Source organism: Megalobrama amblycephala, linkage group LG20 (genome assembly GCF_018812025.1).
Source record: "Megalobrama amblycephala isolate DHTTF-2021 linkage group LG20, ASM1881202v1, whole genome shotgun sequence".
NCBI classification, from domain to species: domain Eukaryota; kingdom Metazoa; phylum Chordata; class Actinopteri; order Cypriniformes; family Xenocyprididae; genus Megalobrama; species Megalobrama amblycephala.
This window is the reverse complement of record NC_063063.1, coordinates 9570645-9598579: the sequence shown is the minus strand read 5'-3', so window position 1 is coordinate 9598579 and position 27935 is coordinate 9570645. Positions and strand designations below refer to the sequence as shown.

The following is a 27935-nucleotide window of genomic DNA, read 5'->3' as shown; positions in this document are numbered from 1 at the left end:
CTGATAGAAACTTGTCCGGAGAAAAAAGATTTGAACCTGAAGTCCTCAAACAAAATCAACAAGGCATCATGACTTTGAGTATTTTATTACATAATTCCTAGGTTATGCACACAAACTGTACAAAAACAAGTGCAAACTGACATTATTATTTTTGACAAAACACTGCAGAAGTTTGAGACAGTAGGAATTTTAGTAATCGTTTGAATAACCTTTTTATGTGGGCAGCAATTTGACTTTCATATATTTATTAGTTCCTGTCTCGGGGTTTCTGACAGTCTGTCACAGGAATGCCTCCATGAAAGCATCAGGCTCGGGACTGCAGAGACAGACGTGCTGTCATGTCAGAGAGATGGCTCATGTCTGCTTGCTGTGCCTGATGCTTGATGTACTCTAGAGTCCGAACCTGGAGAGAATGAGAGACAGAGGTCAAGGCATTACATTTGCCGCTGAACGTCAACGCATTTGTGCATGTGTGTGCGTACGACTCACCGATGTGCGTGTCTCACAGAAGCCATGTTTGTGGCTAAGGTTCCACAGGTTGACAGCCAGCTGATTGAGTTTGTTGTTCCTTAGATCACCATGAGCCAAGAGACAGCCAAACAGAGAGAAAGCCAGACTGGCCTGCCTTCGCACTCCCTTGAACACAAATATCAGCACAGCTTTAAGATAATAGACCCGCAGCCATGCAAAATCATAACAATAATATTATACACAGTGCTGGGGAAAGTTACTTTTAAAAGTGATGTACTTTTAAAAAGTACATCTGTCACTGAAGCACACATGATACCTATATAAAAGTGTAGGTAAAACAAATAGTTGAGTGGTTGTTTTTACTAACAGCGTTTAAGGATGGCCCATTGCTCTCGAAGGAAAATGATGGTTGAGATGGCTTTGAAATGCAGACATCAAGGTCAAGGTAAGAAATTGTGTAACACAAAAGAAGAATTAGGCAAACAAATTAGAAAGATCGCAATCTATTCCATTTAGCTAGCTAGCCACCTATAGCACAGGTTAGTCAGCTATCCAATGAATAGGCTACCAAACTGCTCCATATAACGAAGCAGTAAATCATCCAAAATAAATGCTTTTGCCTTGGCGTTGATTTCTCACTTTTCGCAGACAATACAAAGGCAGAGTACAGTAACTAGTGGTCAAAAGTCAAGTCTGAGCTCAAGATTTAAATTCATAAGTAGAGACACTGTATCCTGGATTAGTACTCGGTCTCACCTCATCTCGGCCCAGAGTCTTTAAATGATCCAAAACCTGACCGATCAGAGTCTCACACAACTTGTTGATCTCTGCGATGAACTTGGGATCTCCTCCATAGAGGGTTTCATTGGAATCCACTGCAACAGGAGCAAAAGTGATTCCATTTAGAATTCAATGTCAGAAAGACATTTACTAGAGTACCTTTCTGCATTGATTTAGCACAGTACCTTTAGGAATGGTGTAGAGATAGCTTTCCTGACTCATTGCTGCTAGTAATGGTAAAGCGCTGATGTAGACGCGGACCTTAGCATCGCTGTTGTCCTCCCAGGTGTAGTCCTGCACCATATTCAAGAGCCCTCGCACCAGATACAGCACACCCTGCTCCGGATGATCCTATGAGACAAAGTGAACAATCATGCTCAGAGATGCATTAGAGACATGGCTAGAACACTCCTGTAAACGATTACGTATATATATTACCGGCACTACAAGCAGTGTGGAGAGGAAGTTGTTAATGAATTCAAGAAGGAAGGGCTCTGATGATCGCTGTTTTCCCTCAATGCTGATAGTACGCGGGACTTCTGGCAAAATACTGACAGCTGCCTTCAGAAACGCGTCCGCTGAGAAATAGACACAGAAATCAATTTTTCTCAAACATTTTCGCAGTCCTTATCAAATCCATTTCACACCCAATCTTGGCCGATCATGTTAAAGGCTGCTCTTTGCACCAATCTGAGGTCAGTTTTGTACACTGTTATTCAAATGTTTGGAATCTTTAAGATTTAAAGGTGCCGTAGAATGGAAAATTGAATTTACCTCGGCATAGTTGAATAACAAGAGTTCAGTACATGGAAATGACATACAGTGAGTCTCAAACTCCATTGTTTCCTCCTTCTTATATAAATCTCATTTGTTTAAAAGACCTCAGAAGAACAGGCGAATCTCAACATAACACCGACTGTTACGTAACATATATTGGGGCGTACATATTAATGATCCCGACTGTATATTTGCATATGCCAACTCATGTTCAAAGTTCACTGACATGATGCATGATAACATGATATTTTTAGTGATATTTGTAAATTGTCTTTCTAAATGTTTCCTTAGCATGTTGCTTTAATGTTAACTTTAATGTGGTTAAAGATACCATCATTTCTTACTGTATTCACGGAGACAAGACTGTCATTATTTTCATTTTTTAAACACTTGCAGTCTGTATAATTCATAAACACATCTTCATTCTTTATAAATCTCTCCAACAGTGTAGCATTAGCCCATTAGCCACGGAGCACAGCCTCAAACTCATTCAGAATCAAATGTAAACATCCAATAAATACCATACTTGCGCAATTAGACATGCTGCATGACGAACACTTTGTAAAGATCCATTTTGAGGGTTATATTAGCTGTGTGAACTTTGCTTATGCTGTTTAAGGCAGTCGTGAGCTCAGGGGCGGGGAGCATGAGAATTTAAAGGGGCCGCAGCCTGAATCGGCGCATATTTAATGATGCCCCAAAATAGGCAGTTAAAAAAATGAATAAAAAAAAATCTATGGGGTATTTTGAGCTGAAACTTCACAGACACATTCAGGGGACACCTTAGACTTATATTACATCTTTTGAAAACGCCTTCTACGGCACCTTTAAAGTTCAGCTTTGCTATAACAGGAATAAATTATGTTTTTAAATTGTAATAATATTACACAATATTCCTGTTTTAACTATTTCTGATAAAATAAATGAAGCCTTGGTGTGCACAAGAGACTTCATTCAAAAACATTAAAGGTGCTAAAGAGGATGTTTTGTTTTATACATTTTTGCAATATTACTTGAAACTGTCTTTACTAACTGATAAAAGACTATTTATTTGGTGCACTGAAAGGAATAATATTAATATACATCATCTGTGCACGAGGTAGGGCCTTAAAAACATCAGCCAATCGTTTACACGATCATCGCGTAAACGATTGGCCCTCTGGCTTGTCAATCACTGCCATGACGTTCCTTGTGAAAGACGTGCGCGGCTGCGCGCTCCAGTAACTTTCCACACTCTACAAGCGCCGCATGCAATGTTTTTGTCAGGAGACAGGAGTAACAACTGCAGATTATGAGTCACCTGTGGTGAGTCCGACATAATGAATCCACTAACACAACACAGCGAATGCCGGTGGTAAACACTCGTGTTCCAATACTCGTGCACGAGTTTTGGGAGGCGTTCCCTCGAAATGAGCTGTGAATGAGGGGGGTTGTTCTTACGCATGCGCTCATTTCAAAAACTCACTAACAGTCTTTGGTTTCTCAGTCGACGAAAAGATCCTCTTTAGCACCTTTAATACATTTTAAAGATTCCAAAGTTTTGAACGAAGGGTATTTTAAATCCTCATTCTAACAAGGATGTACAAGAGTATATTTTGTCTTTGGGAGGCTCCAGCACTCACCCTGGGACAGACACTGGTTGGCCAGCGCTACCTGTCCAGAGAGCAAGTAGAGGTTGAGACGACTGAAGATACTTGTGAGGGACGGAATAGTGATGAAACTGTAGGCAGCACAAGCCTGGAAATAGACAACACACAACAGGCAGCAAAAGCTCAGTCACTTATAGGATAAAACAGGATAAAGACATTTAAAAGGCACTTGATAGTATCAATTTGACTGCACTGACACTACTGGATGAGAACAACTTGAACGATGATGACACCACTGTTTTCTGCTTTAGAGCTGATTCTATCTTATTTTATAACTGACAAATTTTGCAACTTATTGAACTGAATCAACATTGGACCGAAATGAGCTGAATTGTCTTCTGTTTCAGAATTGATTAACTTTACAGTTATTATACTGAACTGAATCAAAACCATTATCTTCAGTAGACCTGCTTTACAGCAGAATTAGAATTTTATATTTGATGAAGTTTGCATCATTGATCGTTATTTTAAACTCTTTATTACTGTAAAGCTGCTTTGAAACAATCTATTGTAAAAAGTGCTTTATAAATAAAAGGTGACTTGAGACTTGGATCCAACATTATTAGGCGGAATCTAACAAAGCCTGTCAAAAACATGTCCAGGCCACATTTCACTCCAATAAGAGAAAGAAATACAATATTTTACATATGGAAATTAAGCCTTCATTTTATTAATAATTCATTGAGAATTAAGCACATTTCCTCCAGTTGTCATTACTGTAATGCAGAAAAAAAATAAATGAATTTGTTATATAACTACTTATACTATATTTATATTTGTACTACTTATATTTAAAGTTTCTCATGAGATTAACATTTTGTAAAAGAATAAACTAACCCTGACAAAAGCAGCCGTTTTACGTGAGTGATTTCCTTTCATCACACGTCTGGTCTCCATGGCTAACTGATTCACCGTCTGTAAGAGAGACATTCATTTCATCATGACACAGTTCCTCAGCACTCATTAGATTAACAGTAGATTTTACAGCATTTTCCAAATAGTTTACATTTGTTTACTAGTATAAAACACACAGGAACATTAAAAACGTATGGTAGAAGACTAAATATAAATAATGTTTTAATAAGCCCTGTATAATAAGCAATTGTGAAGTCATGCTTATCAGTTAGTAGTTTAACCTCTCTGATCAGATAATACATGATCACACTAGTTTTTTACATTACTGATTATATTTTCATTTAAAAGTACATGTAACATTATTATTTAAAGGAATTTGAACTGAATTGGCTCCAAAGGATGTTAAAATTGAATCTGAATTGTAATGACAATAAGAGGAATTTACTGAACTGCATTTCAAAGAAATACAACATACAACAGAGGAATTTCATAAGTCCAGCTTTAGTATCCTGAATATTCTATGCTTATTATCATGCATATCACTAGGATATTGGCTGTTTATTAGTACTTATAAGGCACATATTAATGCCTTATTCTGCATGACCATATTCTACATCCCTTAATCCTACCCCATTCCTAAACTTAACAACTACCTTACTAACTATTAATAAGCAGTAATTAGGAGTTTACTGAGGCAAAAGTCATAGTTAATAGTTAGTTAGACCCTAATATAAAGTGTGATAAGTCTAAATTTTAGTTGTTTACCTGGATGTCATGTGAGCATTAAAGGGTTAGTTCACCCAAAAATGAAAATTCTGTCATTTATTACTCACCCTCATGCCGTTCCACACCCGTAAAACCTTCGTTAATCTTCGGAACACAAATTAAGATATTTTATTTGAAATCCGATGGCTTTGTGAAGCCTCCATAGGGAGCAATGACACTTCCTCTCTCAAGATCCATAAAGGTACTAAAATCATATTTAAATCGGTTCATGTGAGTACAGTGGTTCAATATTAATATTATAAAGCGACGAGAATATTTTTGGAGCGCCAAAAAAAACAAAATAATGACTTATTTAGTGATGGCTGATTTCAAAACACTACTTCAGGAAGATTCGGAGCATAATGAATCAGTGTATCGAATCATGATTCAGACCGCGTGTCAAACTGCCAACGGCTGAAATCACGTGACTTTGGCGCTCCGAACAGCAGATTCGACACACTGATTAATTTGTGCTCCGATGCTTCCTGAAGCAGTGTTGTGAAACAGGTCATCACTAAATAAGTCGTTATTTTGTTTTTTATTTGGCGCTCCAAAAATATTCTCGTCGCTTTATAATATTAATATTGAACCACTGTACTTATTTAACTGATTTAAATATGTTTTTAGTACCTTTATGGATCTTGAGAGAGGAAGTGTCATTGCTGGCTATGGAGGCCTCACGGAGCCATCGGACTTCAACTAAAATATCTTAATTTGTGTTCTGAAGACTTACAAAGGTCTTACGGGTGTAGAACGGCATGAGGGTAAGTAATAAATGACAAAATTTTAATTTTTGGGTGAACTAACCCTTTAACCAAAATCAGATAAGTGTGAAGATGCGAATGTGTTGTTAAATTATGAAAATATTCAATTAAAATCTCAGGGGGTACTTCAAGCAAATATTTGACATCAAAGGGTTTTGGGTGACAGAAAAGTTTGGGAACCCCTTATTTAACAGATAACATGCATTAAGACAAAGGGTACTCACATGTATCAGGTGAATGATGACGGGCTCTAAATTACAGAAGGTCGCTCGGGCTTCCACACAGAAACTCAACTGCTGTTCAAAGTCCCTCCCAAAAGACACCTAATGAAAAAAATTAGTGAGGCTACATAGCTTATATTGTAGATACTGACTCTGACCATACTACTTTTAAGGGGTACACTCTGGAAAAAATGGGCTTTCAATGAAAATTGGCTGCCTATACCGCAGAAAGGCAGAAAAAAACAAAGAAAAGGGCTGTTGTCTTCCCTTTTGCCAAATAGAAAAACTTCAACACCCATAATGCACTAGGCATGTTGCTGTCCAAGGCCACTTCCAGTCTGCTCATATTGGATAGGCTTCACCAGAGTCAAATACCACCTTGCTTTAGTAGGAAATACTTCTTAGCAAACTTTAAGTCACAATGGTGTCAATCTGTACTGTTCCCGGGTGCAAGATTTCAAAGAGTAAATGTTTAGAAGGAATGAATTCTTTCAGATTCCAGTGAAGGATCCAGCACTGTATGCAGTCGCTAAAGGCTGCAATGAATCATAAATATGGAGAAAACACCACAATGGAAAAGCTGAAAAACCTCTGTATTTGTAGTCAACATTTCAAACTAGATGACAAAGAACAGTGTTTTAGGCCAAACAGAGGAAGGGGGAGGACTGAAAAAACTGCCTTTTCGTCAGCTGATTTGGAAGAAGAGGAGCGGTGGCACCTCCTGCCCAACCCCCCGAAGCAAAATGCTGTCATGTACAACTAAGAAGGCTGTTGGCATAGTGTTCCATTTGAACCATAATGCTGTTTCAAGAGTAAACAAAGTATGATACAATTTTCAGTGATAAACCTACTCATAAAATAACAGCTCATGGACGGGGACACAAAAATTCAGAAGTACAATCTGTAGTTTTCATGAAAGCCCTGGAGTTGTCAAAAGTCAGACTTTTGCTGACAAATAAACATGAATTTCTTGTTCCAGGTAGAGAACAATTTTGGTTCATTTACAGATACTATGGACACCAACAATACAAAGTGGGTTGAAAATCAACAAACTTTAACAGTTATGTAACACTATTTATTTTTTGCATTACAGTAATGAGAATGAAAATATAACCTTATGTATTTATTTTTTCTATTCTGAGATGAAATTACACAGCTCTTGATGCATGTTTATTTTCACGAGATTGACCCAGATAAAAACATGCCCATCTCATTGTTCAAGATGCTGTATGTGATTACTAGAAAATAACAAATTTTAAAATTTTGGCCTGACTGTCCTGAAAAACATGATGCCAGTTCATATTTTTGTCATTTGAGCTCTCAAAATAGCTCTCTCTAGCTTCTAGTTCATGCAAATAGGAAGTGTTTTTTTTTTTTTGAGGACTGTACAGTATTGTAGGACAGGGACTCACCATACGAATAAATCCATTGATCAGCAGAGCCAGAGATCTTTTCTCATCATCTAGAGTTAGAGCACTACAACACCAAGACCACATGCAAACACATCAATGTAACTCTCTCTAATTCTGCATTAATAGTGAGACACATTGATATATATCTCACTCACTTGACAGAGTCGTGCATGGTCTTACAGATGTGCAGCAGTGCGTTGAGAATGACGGGGTCTCTCGTTGCTTCCTGCTGGTGTCTAAACACAAAATATATAAGCCTCAACTAAATGAGAAACCTTGTTACTAGAATTAGAATTAACACTAACCATCCAGTATTTGAACACTTGTTTAGCTACACAGAGGAAGAGGAGCTCTAATATTGAATAGTGAGTGAAAAACATACTTGATGAAGACCTCCATGATTGATTTACACACCTCCACCCTCACACTGTCTTTCTGGAACATGTCCAGAAAGGGCAAAAACTTCTCCTGCAATCATCAAAACACTATACATCAGCAAAAACAAATCACTTTTATGATCATACTAGTTTTTTATTTTTATTTTTATTTTACATTTTATATTACTGATGATATTTTCTTTTAAAATTCCTGTAAAATTATTTTGAGCAAAATTTGAACTGAACTGTCCCAATAGGATGTTTAAAGGTGCCCTCGAATGAAAAATTGAATTTATCTTGGCATAGTTCAGTACATGGAAATGACATACAGTGAGTCTCAAACTCCATTGTTTCCTCCTTCTTATATAAATCTCATTTGTTTTAAAGACCTCCGAAGAACAGGCGAATCTCAACATAACAGTCGGGGTGTACGCCCCCAATATTTGCATATGCCAGCCCATGTTCCCAACATTATGAAAGGCATTAGACAAGGGCAGCCAGTATTAACGTCTGGATGTGCACAGCCGAATCATCAGACTAGGTAAGCAAGCAATAACAATATTGAAAAATGGCAGATGGAGCAATAATAACTGACATGATCCATGATATCATGATATTTTTAGTGATATTTGTAAATTGTCTTTCTAAATGTTTTGTTAACATGTTGCTAATGTACTGTTAAATGTGGTTAAAGTTACCATCATTTCTTACTGTATTCACGGAGACAAGAGCCGTCGCTATTTTCATTTTTAAACACTTGCAGTCTGTATAATTCATAAACACAACTTCATTCTTTACAAATCTCTCCAACAGTGTAGCATTAGCCACGGAGCATAGCCTCAAAATCATTCAGAATCACATGTAAACAATATAACAGTATACAATACTCACATAATCCGATGCATGCATGCCGCATACATGACGAAGACTTTGTAAAGATCCATTTGAGGGTTATATTAGCTGTGTAAACTTTGTTTAGGCACTGTTTAAGGTAAGCGCGAGCTCCGTGGGCAGAGAGCACGAGATTTAAAGGGGCCGCACAGCATAAATCGGCTCATATTTAATGATGCCCCAAAATAGGCAGTTAAAAAAATTAATTTAAAAAAATCTATGGGGTATTTTGAGCTGAAACTTCACAGACACATTCAGGGGACACCTTAGACTTATATTACATCTCGTAAAAAAACGTTCAATGGCACCTTTAAATTTGTATATGAACTGGAATTTCCATAAGAATTTACTGAATTACAATTCAAAGAAATGCAGAACACAACAAAAGAATAAAATTAGTCCAACTCTAGTATTATGGCACAACAAAAAATTATCATTAGTTTGAATAACCGCATATTTATTCCCTGGTATGTAGAATGTTTTCTTGAGTCTAAACTGAAACATAGTTCTTTAGACTAACATTGTCAAAATTTCTTTTTTTTTTTTTTTTTTTTTAAGATTTTAATTTGGCCATACAGCACCACAAATGTTTTAAAAGGTTAATTTTTAAAATGTAAAAGTTGTTTTCAGGTAACTTTATATAGTTAGGTATATTCAACTGTGAAATGGAGGAATTCACAAATTAGAGCATTCTAATCTTCCACCATGATCCATAAATTTAAAAATGGACTTTTTGGTCTGTTATTGTGGTCATACCATAGAGAAGAGCACTGAGAAGTCATGGAAGTAGGTGAGGATCTTGTTTATCACTGACTGCAGCTGAGAACACAAAAGAAAGTGGATGAATTGTGCTGACATCATCAAAAACATCTAACATCATCATCATGTGTATGTTTCTTGCATACCTGTGGATATGCATCCTCGAAAGCTCTGTCTGGAGTCATGTGTTTGATGATGTCAGCAAGAACTGTGTTCACCTCCCGTTTCTATGAGGGAGGAATTTTAAATGACATGTTAAAAAAGGCTTGAAACATTTCAAAAATTCTGCTCAAATGATGAATTGCAACACCTGATGTTTCAGGCAGATAACTCACCGTGAAATGACGGCAGGTGAACTCCACCCAGATCTCAGCACAGTTGATGTAATCCTGAGTTATAGGCATAATACAAAGAAAAGTGAACATACAGTGAATGGATTTAAGTCAAGTCATAGTGCTTTATACAATACAGATCATTTCAAAGTAGATTGAGTCATGAATGCACAAATGAACTTTTCTGCATTTGACATTGAGAGCATTTGTCATAACTTAGAGATATTTTTAAGATGTAAAAACGCAAACACAAATGCTAGAAATGTGTCTTTTTAAATGACAAATTGCTATCAAATAGCACACCCAGGTTCCTAACATATGACAAAGACTTGACAGAACAGCCATCAAGAATTAGACAGTATTCTAGGTTATTACTTTTGGAGGCTTTTGTTCCAAAAATTAAAATATATGATTTTTCTGAATTTAGTCATAGGAAGTTGCTAGGCATCCAGTTTTAATATCAACTATGCATTACATCAGTTTTGTGAATTGGTACTGTATGTTTTGTTGGGCCTCGTAGAGATATAGCGCTGAGTATCGTCAGCACAACAGTGAAAGCTAACTCCATGTTAGATATGTCCCAAGGGTAGCATGTAGGGTGCAATAAACTAGAGAAAAATCACTATCCCACCTTGCAAAACTTGTCAAAATTTATTTAGCACTGTTTCGGTCCCATTACTTTATCAGGCATTTACCCCACATAGCATGTAGGGTGAAAAGCAATGGTCCTAGTACTGAGCCTTGTGGCACTCCATACTGAATTTGTGATTGAAATGACACCTCTTCATTTTCTGCTACGAGTTGATAAAAGTCAGATAAATACAATTTGATGCAATAGTGGAATTGCATTTCATGCCAAAGCAATTCCACTAATGCCAATGTAATCTGTATTCATTTCTTATTTCAGATTCCCTTTCTATACTGTGTGCTTTAAAACATTCACAGGTTAAAAGGTGTTTACCCTTGGGCTGCGCACTTTAGTGATGACCTTCCATGCTTCATTGAGTATGGAGAGTCTTTCACTCTCTGGAGGGTCAGCACAGGACAGACTGCGGCCCAGAGACGCAAACAACAAGTGCTGAAGAACAGAAAGGATCATGAGAATAAACTATGACATAGACACTGATATTCAGTGTTTTTGACCTGTGTGTAGTTTGGTATTCGTGTGTGTGTGTGTGTGTGTGTGTGTGTGTGTGTGTGTGTGTGTGTCACCTTGGGAAATCCAGCTTCATCGCAGTCTTTGATCATTCCAATAAAGTCTGTAGCTCTCGCTGCAACAAATTCTGCCCGGAATGCCCACATGACAGAGTTCAGCAGGAGAGCACTATGGGAAAATGAATGAATAATGCAATTTCAAACACCATATATGCTGCAGTTGTAAAATCAATACTAGATTTTTAGATTTTCTGAAGATGCATGCCCATATAAAAGTTATAACCACAATGCTAGGCTGATCTGGGTGGCTGCTTAATGGTCAAAAGTGCCCACCACCAAATATTTATGATATTCTGGTCTCTAGACCAGGTCTCAATGGGATTTCATTTTTTTAGGTTTTATTTTTTCATCCATCTGCTAGGCAAAAAGAGATATTTGAAGCATCATTTGTGCCTAAGGAACCATTCATTAATTATAAAGAATGTCTGGCTCTAATGGTCTGCAGTAGTATGAGATGAAGTAAACAAAATTCACTCAAAGTCCAATGCAACAAAACAAAACATTATTCACAATGATTTTCAAGTTGATCATTTATCTGTTTCCATCAGAATATATACATATATATAAAAAAACTGTCCTAGCATAAAAAAAAATAAAAAAAACATTTTGGAATAGAGCTTGGAATAAAGAGGTTCATAGAGATGCACTGTTTTTCATGGTGTCAGTAGATCTTAAGTTGTAAAGTGTCCCTCAGTGGAGAAATCTTACTTGTTGCCCAACTTCTTGCATCTGTCCATCATCTCTGTTAGCAGAACCTTTGAAAGACAAATAGATCAACGTGATCAAAACCACTTTGAAAGGCTCTTACAAATTTGCAAGACATTTATTTGACCTAAAATCAACAAACTTAAACTAATTTCATTTTTTTTTTGACTGGAAAGAATGTTCACTGCAGAGTTAGAAATTAACTTTTACATTAAAGGTGCAATATGTAATATTTTCTGTCCGCTAGAGGTCGTTAGAGGCCTATTCAAAACAAAGGCGTAGCTTGATGAAGCCAAGTTTGAGCGCGGAATCTTGGGACATGTGGTCTTCACATCACAGCCGGTGGAAATAATCGGGATAGGACTCGGGAAGAAATCATGTTCATGGATGCGATTATTAGCGTTACTATAGTATGAAGCAGAGCTGGAGCGATTGCGCAACACACGCCTCACGAGCAGCAGAACTTTTATTATGTCACAGTCACCGACGCTGCTTCCGCTTTTCCAGTCATGAGTATGAGGTAACGCAGCTCTGTTTATCATATTGGATACATTTGAGTGTGTTGAAAATGTTATAACGTTACTCTGTTTGTTCGCTCAGCGGCTGCTGTGAGATACTTGTTGCACACTGCAGTAAGATAGATCGATTTTAGAATATCATATTAACTGGTGGATGGCTTGTGTTGATAAATGGCATGCAATTCATTTTAAAACAATACTGTATGATGGAGAAAATTCTGTATTACTGTTACTAAAAATAAAACTGCATCTGATTATACTGTGTTAGCTACTTCACAAAAATAGTGTTTTTCTCTGAGGCATGGTAAAATCATGGTAAATAAAAACATTACTTAAATAATAATACTAAACGTGTTGAGCTATATAAAAATAATTCATTTTTCTGTCCTATAAATATATCAAAACAGTTGTTCCCTTGTCTATTAAAACATGTAAAGCATTTTGGTGTTTCCATGGTTTCTATTCAACAAAAAAAGCCGGAAACCTGAGGGTAACACGGGTATGACGCAATTGACCAGCGACTCCTCACACGTCCTGGAGCCTTGGTTAAAATTGCAATTTTCTCACGATTTACAAATAGTTGGAAACATTTGGGATATTGTAAGTACTTAATTTTGTAAGTACTTAATATGTATTTTCTAACATATTGCACCTTTAAGGGGCAATTTTTTTTCCCACTTTTGTAAGGGGAATTACCCTTTTCTAATTAGCGTACTTATTGTATATATGTTGTCTTTTTTATATCAAATACTTAAATTTAATCAATTAATTAATCAGAATACTATAGATTGTTACCAATAAAATATGATCAACATCTACAAAGGCAATTTTTACATTACTGAGTTGTCAATGAAGCTGCTTCTAACATAAAGCTGCTTCTCACATTGGTTGTTTTAGTAGCATGAAAAATAAAATGGTTATTCAAACTGGGAGTACATTATACAGAAATCAAGCAATGAATGTTCCCCATCATTGAAGCGGTCAATGACTTCAGTTCATTGCAAGATCACTGACTTCTGCTAATCTCGTAAAAACTCCCATTATAATCAGTGAAGATGACTACACTGCATAATGAACCTCTTTTTGCATTGTACCTGCACGTTTAACAAAACTGACGTTTTTAGCAGATTTCTTCTTCACCACTGACTAATGGAAATGACTGATCATTACATTCAAGCGTTCAACAGATACATTTGTGTGATTGGTAATAATCTAAACACTGGAAAAAAACAAAAAACAATGCATAAAAAAAATCTTATAAGCAGATCTAAATGTAATGCCAGAATCAACACTTTTTGTTCATTTTCGCATTTCACTTTAACCACAAGAGTTGTTATTTATTTGTTTTAATTATGCAGGGACATTTTCGCCCCAAGCTCCCATGTCCCAATGCAATGAAATGCAACTAGACTTTAGCCTGGAAACTTGTGTGGAAATGTAAAAATGTCTTCTAGCAAATCCAAACAACATTTTGCAATGCTCACTTTTGTTCTACAGGTGTACAATTATCAACAAAGAAGATTATTTACCAGTGTTTTAAAGTACATACCAGTCTCTGTTAATGGTTTTATAATGAAATTCAAACAATAAATGTTTTGATGTGACAGTTTGCTGTAGCTGCCTCAGTTCAAGCGGCAATGCAAAGCGCATGTGAAGCGATCATCTCTTCCTTTGAAGAGTGTTAGAACAAAATAAACATGAATGACCTTCAGGTGTTGAAAAAAACAGTAGAACTTACTGAAATGTATTATGTCTAGTAGTCGCTCAATACTTGACATATTGTCTTCATTATTTAAAGTATTTTTGAATAAATCTGTGATGAAAACTTAATTAATTGATTATTAAATAAACTTTATTTTCAATTTCGGCAAAATTAAAACTTTAATTTTGTTTCAGTAAAAAATTAATTAATTATTTTAAAACACAGTAAATAATCTTTGTTTATAATTGAACACCTGCATAATAAATGAGATAATCAATATCTGCAAAGCTAATGGTAGCACTGTCATATGGTTTCCTTGTACATCATCTTCCAAGCATGTAATGAAACGCTTTCATGGGTGTTAGTGCGAGTTATCAGGTAGGAATGTTCTTTGTCTGACTTTGAATGGAACATAGGATTAATAAAAATTAGTCAAACATTTACTGGAGTGGAGTGTGTATGTACCTCTGGTGCTCTGTATGCCACACACTGCAGGATCCAGTGTATGGCAGGAGAATAGAGGGTCAGATAGATGGGAATCTCCACCCGCTGCAGCACCAGCTGATTCTGCACACTTTCACCATGAATTTGACGGAACGAGGCCAGCAGGTCAAAGAAATTCTTATTGAGACTGTCCTTCAGATGCGGCGCCACCTCCATCCCAACCTGAGAGAAAGATAGATTGCTAGAGTCTCTATGATATGGCTCGGGTCCCTCCATCAATTTCAATCTGCAGGTTTTTTTCTCTTTTTATTATCACCATGTGAAATTTGAAAGTATAGCCACTTTTCCACCATTGGCCCAAACCGCTCTCATTGCTTAACCGCTCCATTCCATGCCAATCCGGCCCAGCTGGTACGGATACGGTTTCATTTTCCACTGTGGGGCTGATAATGGAGCTCTTTGGAATGTAATACAAATGGATCAGTCATTGCCTTGGTAACAAGAGTTTACAGTTGATATGGGATGCAAATTGCGACTGCATTTATGGAGGATGATCAGATATTTCTTTTAATTTTATCATTAACTTGTGTTTACTTTGCTCAAATAGCACGCTTGGCCAGCTACAGAGAAACTGGCAGCCAGGCAATTGATAAGTGACCAATCCTGAGAAGGTGACATCACTACATGCATTCTCCGGGCCTAGAATGGTTTGTAATCATGCCGTGCCAAACCAAGCTCAAGTGGAAATATAACTGGGACCGTTCCTTACCGTTCTTAGAACTGCTCTGCCCGACAGTGTAAAAGCAGCTTATGAAACACCACTACCTATAGCAGGGGTGCAAAACTCTGGACCACAGCTTTGCAGAGTTTAGTTCCAACCGTGCTCCAACACACATACCTGTAGTTTTCAAATAAGCCTGAAGAACTTGATTAGCTGGATCAGGTTTTTTTTTAATTAGGGCTGAAGCGAAACTCTGCAGGGCTGTGGCCCTCAAAGAACTGAGTTTTGCACACCTGACCTATGGTGAAAAAGAAGTGGTCTAAGATATAGTTTTTTGACATTTAAAGGGTTAGTTCACCCAAAAATGAAATTTCTGTCATTAATTACTCACCCTTATGTCGTTCCACATCTTCGAAACACAAATTAAGATATTTTGAAGAAATCCGAGGTTTTTTTTATAAAAATAATAACTTCAAGGTCCAGAAAAGTAGTAAAAATAGTCGACGTGACTACAGTGGTTCAACCTTAATACTATGAAGGGACAAGATTGCTTTTCGTGTGCAAAAACAAAACAAAAATAACAACTTTGTTCAACAAATTCGTCCCTTCGTTGCTTTCAATGGAGGATAAAAACCTCTTAATTTGTGTTCAGAAGATGAACGAAGGTCAAGGGTGTGGAACAACATGAGAATATTTCAGAAATTTCATTTTTGGGTGAACTAAGCCTTTAATGACATTGTATCAATTGTCTATTTTATTGTATCAATAAAAAAATAAGAGTTGTAGTTAATAGTATTTTATAGGCCTGATTAACCAATCTCTCCATAAACAAAACAAGTCTGATAATTTAATAAAATAACATTATGAAGACATATTTCATGTTTAATGGTATTAGATGATTTGTTAATTGCATTTTATAAATTACACTTTATTTTGCTGCATTTACATCGTTCTGAGCAGCAGGCGTCACCAGTGTGTGCCGTTTCGAAACAGTGAATCATTTTGCAAATTGGTTCAATTAGTTTAATTTGTTCCATTCATTTGGTTAAATATAATGAAATACAATAAAATATGATTAGAGAGCTTTAATTTCTCACCCTGCATAAATACGCCCGTGCATATACAGCCACCAGCGGGTCTCCTATTCCTCTGATCATCGCTGTCAGTCTCTGCAGTGTCTCCTGAATCCCACTAAAGAACAGAGAGAGAACATCAGTGACCTATGGAACTACCCACCTGCATGAACAGAAGAGTAGCATTGCTCAGATACTTACGACTTTGTCAAGAAGCGGTTGCATTTCAGAAGAGCAGCTTCAACATATCTGCGCTAAAGTCAAGGGCTCACTATTACACTCTGAGGTTAAAATTCATATTTATGTTATTTTTTTCAATCTTTCAATTCTTTCTCACAACCCAGTTTAACCCTATAACGCCTACTTATCAAATTTGATACACAAATTTCTAATGCCTCTAAATTATCAACATGTACAAATCTTTGCAGAAAAAAACAGTTGTACAGAATCTACTACATGCCATCTGTCATCTGATTGATAGTTTATCCTACTTTAGCAAGCCAAAGGCCTTTTAATGTAATTCTAAAAATGTAGCCACCTTCAGGTTGTGGTACACGTGTCTTTTTTCTGTGAAATCTTTACTGATTTTCATAAAGTAATAATAATGACTTTCAGATTGTTAGTAATATTTCAAGATAAACACTTACTGGATTGAAACTATCAATCTTTTTTTCTTTTTTCTTTTTTTTTTCTTTTTTTTTTTAGAAAAATCATGTTAAAATGTGAGTATCAAATATGATTAATCAGGGTTTTGAGGAACGTTTATTTGTACAACTCCCAACCAACATTATATTGCATTGAATTATACGTTTTGCCCATCACAATAAAAAGTACATAAAATTGAGGATAAAACTAAGCATTTAAATAGAGTGATGGCTGATATTTATATGCATTTTATGTAAGTAGTCTGATATACTGTTATAAAGATCTCATTGATTTATATTAAAAGCTATCAGAATTTCATCTTAATTCCACTTAAATATCAGCAACTGCACCAAATTGAATGTTTTTGCTCGGTTTGGACCTCTGAATGACACTAAGGCTTTTTTTTTTTTACTACTCAGGTATAAGCTTCGTATTCCTTTAATCCTGATGTATCAAATATGATACTCAACAAGAAACATGCATTTTTTTTTTTTTAGATTTAGTCTAAAAATGTTAAATAAACTGTTCCATTTAAAAAAAAAATTAAAAAAGATTTTTCAACATTTAGGCTATAATTAAAACATGGTAGAATGACTTAGTAAAGTGCTGGTGCTTTTAAAACATTGCCGTTTGTTTTAACACACATATTTCATTTAATCATTTTTAGCTTTAAAATAGAACTGAATTATTGAACATGCTTAAATACTGGAATAAGTATCTGGAATCATGTTGAGCAGATACAGTCGAGGGACAAGCTCTCTGATGGAGGCGATTTTAAAGAACCAGTTGAGACACGTCTCTTTGGCTGTGTCATTCACATCATCAGCAGAGAACGATTCTGAGAACGACATTAATAAGAAAATCAATAATAAATGTCATAGAGATGGTAAAAGAATATGCTGAGTTGTGATGCATGTTATTTTACCTGGTAACGGATGAGGGTCAGCACACATTGACCAGATCCTGTCATACACCAGTCCACCTGCACACACACAACATCATCAGGAACAATGGACAGAGACATTTTCCTTTCATCTCGCAGCTTTTAAAAATATTTTTCATCCTGACCTAAAATTATTGCTGGTGTTTATCAGCACTGACAAAGCTAAATGGTGAAGACTTTTGATTTTTATATATGAAGAAACTATTATTGCAAAAACTTGAGATATGTTTGTCAGTAAAATATGAACAAACAAAAAGATTATTATCATGAGCAACTCTTACCAAAGGTGTCCAGGATATCTGTGATGAGAACAAACTTGCTGGGGTAGAACTGAATAACTGATGTATCAGAGAGCAGCTTGGAGCACTGAGACAAAAATAATGTGAAAAGGAAAAGTTATTACATTTTGATGGAGATTATGATCATTTTTTTCATTGGAACAACATGCACTGATGAATCATTCATAACAAGACCAGAAATGTGTATGATTGAAAGTTAAATAGACTTGATTTCATGTTGACTTCAAATGTCTTATGAGTGTGCACTGTTGGTTTGTGGGTTCACCAGACCTGGATGACGATTTTTAGGGCTTTGACTTTCTGGTCTGAACCCCAGGCCTCCTTCAGAGACTGGTTGAGCTCTTCAATGCGGTTCACATAGTCCTGCTGGGACAGGTTCAACAGCTCCCTCTGTGAGCCCTAAGCACACACAATGAACAGCACATTCATAAACACGTCTACCAAAAAAACAAAAAAAAAAACAAAAAAAAACAACAAAAAAAAAACCACAAGGTATCTCCAAATGAGACCCACCTCCTCCAAGTCGTCCAGTTCCTCCAGACGAGTGCGCACCTTCTCTGACACGGCTGAGCTGGGACTGGATGCTTTACCTTAACACAAGTCAAACTATTAAATATGTAAAAAAGATTTTACAAACTGTTGCTGAACCAGTACATAGATCTCATTGTCATGTGATATCTGTTACTTTCTCAGCACTGGTCAGGATGGGTCAGTAAGTTTTTACTGGATTTTTGTTTGCTAAGTATTTTATAGAGGTTGCAACAGTTGTTTTTCTATTTTGTATGTCAGGTACCAATCCTGAATTATTTATTAAAAATGCAATGGATTTAGAAAATTCATTTTATTATTATTTTGAAAATTGATGTAAAACCTAAATTATTTACAAATAATGTAATAATTAATAACTAAAACTTAATAAATAATAATGATAATTATTGATTTAGATATTTAAAAATTAATGTCAGGCACTAATCCTCTATTTGTTATCTTCTATTAATTTAAAAATTGAATGATAAAATAAATATAATAATAATAAATTAAATTAAATTAAATTAAAGGTGCCCTAGATTATGTTTTTAAAAGATGATATATAAGTCTAAGGTGTCCCCTGAATGTGTCTGTGAAGTTTCAGATCAAAATACCCCATCGATTTTTTTTTTATTAATTTTTTTAACTGCCTATTTTGGGGCATCATTATAAACGCGCCGATTTTATGCTGCGGCCCCTTTAAATCACGTGGTCCACGCCCACAGAGCTCGCGCTTGCCTTGAACAGTGCCTTAAAGTTTACACAGCTAATATAACCCTCAAATGGATCTTTACAAAGTGTTCGTCATGCATGCGGCGGATTATGTGAGTATTGTATACTGTTATATTGTTTACATTTGATTTTGAATGAGTTTGAGGCTATGCTCCGTGGCTAACGGCTAATGCTACACTGTTGGAGAGATTTATAAAGAATGAAGTTGTGTTTATGCATTATACAGACTGCAAGTGTTTAAAAATGAAAATAGCGACGGCTCTCTTGTCTCCATGAATACAGTAATAACCGATGGCAACTTTAACCACATTTAACAGTACATTAGCAACATGCTAACGAAACACTTAGAAAGACAGTTTACAAATATCACTAAAAATATCATGTTATCATGGATCATGTCAGTTATTATTGCTCCATCTGCCATTTTTCGCTATTGTTCTTGCTTGCTTACCTAGTCTGATGATTTGGTTGTGCACATCCAGACGTTAATACTGGCTGCCCTTGTCTAATGCCTTTTATAATGTTGGAAACGTGGGCTGGCATATGCAAATATTGGGGGCGTACACCCCGACTGTTACGTAACAGTCGGTGTTATGTTGAGATTCGCCTGTTCTTCTGTAGCCTGACTACGTCAGACTTCCTACTTCCGCTCAATTTCATTTCGCTTCTGTACTCAGTCTGATACAGCGTCAGAGCTTTGTGTTTGCCACCGGTCTGGAAACAGCCGGGCCAATCAACGAACAGAGGGCGGGCTGAGAGCCGTGACGTAGATGCTAAGCGCCGAGTTTTACATTGTAGGTTAGAGAAATCGAAAACCGAAACGACCGCGGAAATGGGAAACGAGACACGGGATGCAAACTTCGGGATGCATTAACTTCGCATAATCTGCAAAAGTCGTTTACAGCCATGTTCACTCCGGTATTTCGCTCACATCATCATGTGTTTACAACAGGTTTACAGTGGAAGTTCAATCATAGATTTGAGTTCGATGCATGATGTCTGTGCTTCGATGCGGCTGTACAGGCGGATAACATACGTCATAACTAAACGTATCTGATTGGCTTACGGGTAACCAATGATTTTAAACTTCAGACAAGCGAAACTTCAGATTTTAAACTTCAGACTGTCTACGAAGCAAAGTGAAGTAGCAGAGTCTGGTATTACCAGGCTAGTTCTTCTGAGGTCTTTTAAACAAATGAGATTTATATAAAAAGGAGGAAACAATGGAGTTTGAGACTCACTGTATGTCATTTCCATGTACTGAACTCTTGTTATTTAACAATGCCAAGATAAATTCAATTTTTCATTCGAGGGCACCTTTAAATTAAATTAAATTAAATTAAATTAAATTAAAGAACCAAATTTTGAAAATCAACCAAGGCTTAATGGAGGATTTGACTTTCTGCGCTGTCAAGCCCCCTGGAATAACAACAACAGGAGTAGTTAAAAAACCAAGAACAAATTAAAAAAAAGTGTCTTCAAAAACCGATGAACTCACTCTTGTCTGAGCCCATGAAGAGGTTCTGTAAGAGAAATAAAAGCTTCATTAATGTCTGCCAAAAGTCAAGACTGACAAGAGCTGCAAACCACTGCACCTACTATAGAGAGTTTCTCTGTGGTGGTGAATCTAGACAAGATTTCTCCACGTTTAGATGACCACGGCTCAAAGTCTAGGCCCACTTCCTCCTCTTTCTCCCGACGTTTCCGACCCAACTCCTAAAACACAATAGTAAAAAGTGAAAAAGACCAGTTTGACGCGTGTTCACAGCCACATAATTTTAACTATCAACAGATAATGTGACTATTTCCAGTTTACATACATAAAGGTGCACTTAGCGATTTCTGAGAAACACTCGATATTTGAAATCAACCCCAAAACAAACACACCCCTCCCTTCATTGCTCCACCCCCAAAATGCACAAACACACAATGCAAGAGTGGATGTCTCTTTATCATAGCTGAAGCGAAGAAAAATAATGCTTTGCAGAAAAATAAGGTGAAGATGATGAATGAATGACAAAGAAGAACAAAAAATGAACAAAGAAGTATATACAAGGAAGAGTTAGTTGTTAGTCAGCAGCAGCACACCAACTCCACACAATGACACTCAAAACTACACAACAACACAACCAATGTTACTCACCTATGAAGCAGGAACAACACAACCTCTGCGTCTGTGTTCAGGCCTTCCCGCTTAGGTCTCTCCAGCACTGGAAAGCTTTTCTAATATTAATACGGGTCATAAAGCTCTTGCCATAACCCTTCTTTTAGCAGTGATACTCCGCTAACCTTTTCTTTTTTGTAATGTCGCTCAGCCATCACTCTTTCTACAGTCTTTCTTCAAATCTCCCTCTTGCTCACTCTCTCTCCTCCACTTTCCACAGGGTTTCTCAGAAATCGCTTACTGCACCTTTTAAGGTATATTTCACCAATTAATTAAAATTCAGTGGCACACAATAATATCATGGAAAGTACCTTTGAAACGTTTATATAGTAATTATTGAATTCTATGGTATGTATGTACTGTAAGTACCATGGTATTACCATCTGACACTGCACAAGTGCTTTTTTATAAGGGTACTAGTGCACATTAAGATTTTAATAATACTTCTACTGGTGTGTGTACTTGTATGTGTATGAAGTTTGTGAATTTTACCCCAGCAGAGATGCTGTGTGGGAGAGTTGGGGTCTCAGACGCCGCAGCGAAGAGAGACAGTGGGTCGGTCCCATCCAGCATGGAGCTGAGTGGATCCAGAGCCACAGAACTAGAAGGAAGAAGATGAGGAGGAGGTGCTGCCTTTCCGCCCACTACGGCGAGATTTAGAATCTGTCACCTGAAAAGAAACCAGTTATTTACCAAAATTGAACTGACTGAAATAACTTGTTCATGAAGTTACTTTCGTCCAAAGCATTTTACAACTCACTTATTACACATTCAGCCTTCTTGGAGCAACCAGAGGTTTGGTGTTTTCATCAAGAATACACAGTCCCTCAAAGTGTTTAATCTGGATCAGAATAAGTCAGATTTGGAAATCCTATGTTTTGCTATTCAGAATTTGGTAAGCCATTTTGGATTCATGCCTTTTTTAAAAAACAAAAAACAAAACAAAACAAAAAACACATGGGATTGGACCACCCTGATTGAGAATGAGAACATTTCCAGATTACCAAATCCAGATTACAGGCAAATATGTTGATACATATCGCAATGTTCAGTGGATTTAAAACTCTGTTGTAGCAATTCACCTTTCGGCATGCCCATTACTCCAACCTGCAGCTATCCCCGTCTCAAAATTTTCACCTTTCAGTATAACAATGATCGAAACAAAAGAAAGGCTAAATCAATAAAAGAATGGCTTCAGCAAAGACAGATGAATTTTTGAAATGACCCATTCAGAGACCAGACCTGAATCCTATAGAAAATCTGTGGGAGAACCCCAAGAGGGTAGTAATTTAAAAGATCTGGAACATTATTGCAAAGAAGAATGAAAAAATATTCCCAAATCAAGATGTGCCAAGCTGTTTGACTCCTATCCAAACAGACTGAGTGCTGTAAAAAAAATAATAAAAGGGTGCTTCAACTAAGTATTAGTTCAGGGGTGCACACACTTAATGCAGTTAGTTAGTTAGTTAGTCCAAGTTGGTTGTTGTTGTTTTTTTTTTCTTTCTAAGAAATGTGTCACTTTGTTTTTTGGTGGTATTGCATAGGTTGTTTTACATTGAATATGATAGTATTTATCTTTGTTTTATTTTTTACATCACTATACTCCGGTTTCACAGAAAAGGTTTAGGCCTAGTCCCAGACTAAAATGCATGTTTGAGCTGTTTAAACTGAAAGCAACTTGCACTAAAATATCTTAAAATACATCAGTGCCATTGTTTTGTCTCAAGATGCACACAAAAGACACGTTTTTTTTTTTCTTTTTCTTTTTCTAAAGGCATGTTTATAAAAGCTACTCAAATGTCCTAATTAAACTAAGGCCTTATCCTGGCTTAATCTTGAGTCCTGTCTGTGAAACCGGGCCAAAAAACAGCTGGTTTAACAGGGGTGTGAAGATTTTTTACTACAGGATTCAAATGTCATATTATTTGACCAATTTAAAAGTTTTATTACATTTTTTGTTGTTGTTGACATCCATCCTTCTACAGATATTAGGATAATGCTGATTCTTTTTTTTTTTTTTTTTTTTCTTTTTAATGTATCAAAGGAATCCCAATCCTAGCAAGTTTTAAACAACACATACTGAAGGTTTGAACCAGATCAAAATCAAGACTGCTTTATATGTCCTATTACAATTTAAGGATTTTTTTTTTCCTTTTGAAAAATTGATTTTTAAGATTTGATCCACTCTGATTGCCAAAATCTGATCAAATTTCCAGCAAACAACTGGGCATACGGCAGAGGTGATAATTCACGCTTCAAACCATGTGCAGTTGTCAATCCAGATGTTTAACCATCAGGCTACACCATCCATAGTCTGATAACCAGCCAGCAGCATTATTAGACATCGGTCAATGGCTTGTGTATGACTTGGACAGCAAGTGGCTGAACAGGTAAACACTCAAGACAGGTAACATAATAGAAACTGAAGGAAAATATGTTATTATTTACACAAAATATACAAAAAAGTAGCCTATTCTAAAGTAGCCTATTCTTGATCAACACACTCAAACACTTTTTAATCAAGGACTGAACCTGTAACAAGTGAACAGTATTACTTTAAATAAAACATTTAATGAGTATTTAGGAGAACTGTGGATGTACCGTGATGGCTTTGAGTGGATGATAGTCACTGAACTCCACTGCTGAAACCTCCAAACGACACGCCTGCCGCTCACTCTCATATTTACGGCCCCGAGAGTGCCTGTTCAAAACACACATTTCATATTGATAATCATAATCATGCTAGATGTGACAAAATTACAATAAAATGTGCAAAATATACCATATAATACCATTGTGTTTCTGCACATGGGACCATGATAATAGCATTTATTGTTGTGTTGATTGATGGACAAGACCAAAATGTAGTATTATCATGGTACAAATACAACACCATAATATTCTTTGAAATGGCTTTAAGCAACATAAGTACATTCCATTGTGTGTATACTCATTCAGTATCATGGTAGTATCAAAATTACATGGTACCACCACAGCCTTAAACTATCACAGTACTGTCATAACACTACACACAGAGGAAGCTTCCTCTTGACTTCAGCAATGTTTAATAGCTGGTACAGATATCTTACAACGCATATATTCTTCATAATTCCTCTATTCATTGACATTACGCCGCGTTAGAGTTTGATAAACGTTTTAAAACATTAGAGTTGAAATACGTTATAAACGTTTTAAAATGTTATAAACGTATAAACGTTATAAACGTTTTAAAATGTAAACATTTCTTACCACTGAACTGAAGCCATGTTCAATCAGTGTCATGTGATGCCGAAGTGTTCGAGAGAAGAGTCTTCTGTCATAATAAAAGTCACCAAGTATGCAAAGTTATTTTTTTGTTTGTGACTGATGTATTTCGCAGTAGAAAGCTGTACATTTCATCGAGAGAGAAAAAATAAATAAATAAATAAATAAATAAAAACCGGTTGAAATGTCCTTTTGATGTTCCAAAATAATTATATAAATTATATAAAATTATATAAATTAAAATTATATAATGTAATATGTCTCTAAAATGTCTCCTGAAATTATTGTATTGCCGTATATCCAGTGCACATCATTAATTATTATTTAAGTTCATGTGTCCTGCAATCTTTAATCAAAAATACTTCCCCTCCATCTTGCAGTGACATCTCTTCTCTCTTCTCTGATGACTGTTTAGTGTTATAGGCTATGTATGTATATATGAACGGTAAGATTTTTTAATGTTTTTTAAAAAAAGTCTCTTCTCTGCTCATCAAGGCTTCATTTATTTCGATCCTAAAATACAGCAAAATAGATTTTTAAAATTCATATTTTTTAATCATATTTTTAAAATTTAAAATAACTTTTCTATTTGAATATATTTTAAAATGCAGTTTATTTCTGTGTTGGCAAAGCTGAATTTTCAGCATCATTACTCCAGTCTTCAGTGTCACATGATCCTTCAGAAATCATTCTAATATGCCGATTTGCTGCTCAAGAAACATTTATTATTATTATCAATGTTGAAAACAGTTGTGTACATTTTTTTCAGGAATGTTTGATAAATAGAAAGTTCAGAAGAACTTTATCTGAAAAAAAAACCAAAACAAAACAAAATAAACTTTTGTAACATTATCACTAAAAGTGATAAAAGTGATAAAACTTTAAAAGTTTGGGGTCAGTAAGAGTTTTTTTTTTCTTTTTTTTTTTTTTTTTCTTTTCTTTTCTTTTCTTTTCTTTTTTTTTGAAAGAAATTAAATAAATTAATATTTTTATTCAGCGAGGATGTATTAAATTGATCAAAAGTTAAAGTATAGACATTTATAATGTTGCAAAAGCTTTATATTAATAATAAATGTTGTATAATATAATAATAACAAATGTTGCTTGAGCAGCAAATCGGCATATTAGAATGATTTCTGAAGGATCATGTGACACTAAAGACTGGAGTAATTATGCTGAAAATTCAGCTTTGCCAACACAGAAAACAGTTATTTTAAATTGTATTATTTCACAAAATTACTGTTTTTGATCAAATAAATTAAGCTTTGGTAAGCAGAAGAGACTTAAAAAAAAAAAAAAAAAAAAAAAAAAAGAAACCTTAAAAAAAATCTTACAGTTACAAACACTTTTGACTGGTAGTGTATAACATCAAGTAGGCCTACCACATTAAATTGTGTGACATGATATATTCTCTGTGAACTATATGAACTAACTATGAACAAAACAACAAAAGTTCAAAGAAAGTTCACTTGCAATGCAGCAATGACAGATTGGTTTGTGACAACCAAATGTGTTTTGTGAAACCAGATGAGAAACATTGTGAAAATATAAATTATGTTCAGGTCTTTTTGGCATCTTTTTCTTGCCTTTTCCATTAATTAACCTTTAATTAACAAATTTTCCTGATCACCCATACAACGCAATCTGGTAGTGCTCTAGTATTAGCCTACACAGGCTAACAGGCTAACAGTACACCTGTTTTATATGTTAGCATGAACTTTAACCTTAGCTAATATACAAACTAAATACCTACTTTTAGAACTCAACGTTTCTTCCCCAGTACAAAAAAAAAAAAAAAAAAAAAAAATGATATAATAAGACAAAGCTGCAAAAATCGCTTAACTAACTTATTTGTGTGAATTGGAAGAATGACTGAAGAGTAGATTAAAAGCTATACAGTATATGGTACAACAGCAAAACTTCAGCCTGTCTTAGTGAAGCAAAAATTCAAGATTTGTCTTTTAACTCATGTCTGTTACATTTGAAGCCAACTAGTGAATAATTTGCTTCAAGGTTTGTCTTTTAGCTCACATCTATTAGCTGTGAAGTGATGGGCACTTTCAAAACATGCTTCGTGAAGCTTTGAAACCTTTGCGAATCATTTGCTTCAAACCAGTGATTCAGAGCGCATATCGAACTGCCAAAATAACATGATTTCAGTAAACAAGGCATCGTTATATCATCTGTTAAGTACTTCAACTGTTTTGAAATGTTTCAAAATCTTTCGAAATTTCAATTTTACCACTAGGATCGATCTCTGTGAACCCATGAACCAATAGCTGCATCCTCCGGAGGTTGCATTTGAAGGCTGCATACGTCATCAAGGATGTCTTATTTAAGAAAAGTAACTGTAATAAAATTGACTGTTTTTCCTCGTGAGGTGTAAAATACTGTAATTTCTTTCTTACTTCGCAATCTAACGGTTACTTTTCTTAAATGAGACCGCCTCGGTGACATATACAGCCTTCAAATGCGACCTCCCCAGCCATAAGCCCCAGCAGTCGTAAAAGGGAACACTGCTTGTTCCCTGCTGTCTGCAGCCAGAAGCAGGTCATCCAAATAGGCAAACACTCTCATGCCCTGATAACGCAGCAGAGCCAATGTCGCGTCTGCACATTTTTACAAAAGACTGATGTTAAGGACAGCCCAAATAGCAGGACCTGAAAGGAAGTAACGGCTTCCTCTTCCACTTCCACTTTCTCACTTGTGGAACCACCTGAATTGCCCCTTTGCTGAGGAGAACACGGATTTCATCTCTCAGCACTGGGGAAACCCTTTCCTACACTGAAAATGGGGGTGGGGGGTTAACCGATAACCTAGTCGAATCTTGCAAAGGACTGACAGTGTAACTGCACAAGTGCACCACCAGCCGGGGCAGACAGCGAGGATCCCTGTCGTCACCTGGTGAACCCCTGCGTTCTTTTGCAAA

General features: G+C 36.0%; 1 protein-coding gene across 1 annotated transcript; it reads right to left on the bottom strand.

The window, feature by feature from the left end:
• Positions 1-69: 69 nt before the first annotated feature.
• On the bottom strand, positions 70-25062 carry vps35l (VPS35 endosomal protein sorting factor like). The gene is given in 32 exon segments (XM_048170522.1): positions 70-403; positions 490-636; positions 1228-1346; positions 1437-1602; positions 1690-1829; positions 3651-3765; positions 4515-4592; positions 6286-6384; positions 7695-7758; positions 7850-7930; positions 8077-8162; positions 9719-9781; positions 9868-9948; positions 10057-10110; positions 11015-11131; positions 11266-11377; positions 11977-12023; positions 14659-14859; positions 14954-15094; positions 16456-16549; positions 16633-16680; positions 17818-17914; positions 18002-18058; positions 18301-18385; positions 18589-18717; positions 18832-18908; positions 21077-21101; positions 21178-21294; positions 22235-22348; positions 22350-22412; positions 24344-24443; positions 24992-25062. Coding segments are annotated over 32 exon segments (3033 nt in total). The 5' UTR covers positions 25009-25062; the 3' UTR covers positions 70-304.
• Between the last annotated feature and the right edge of the window lie 2873 nt (positions 25063-27935).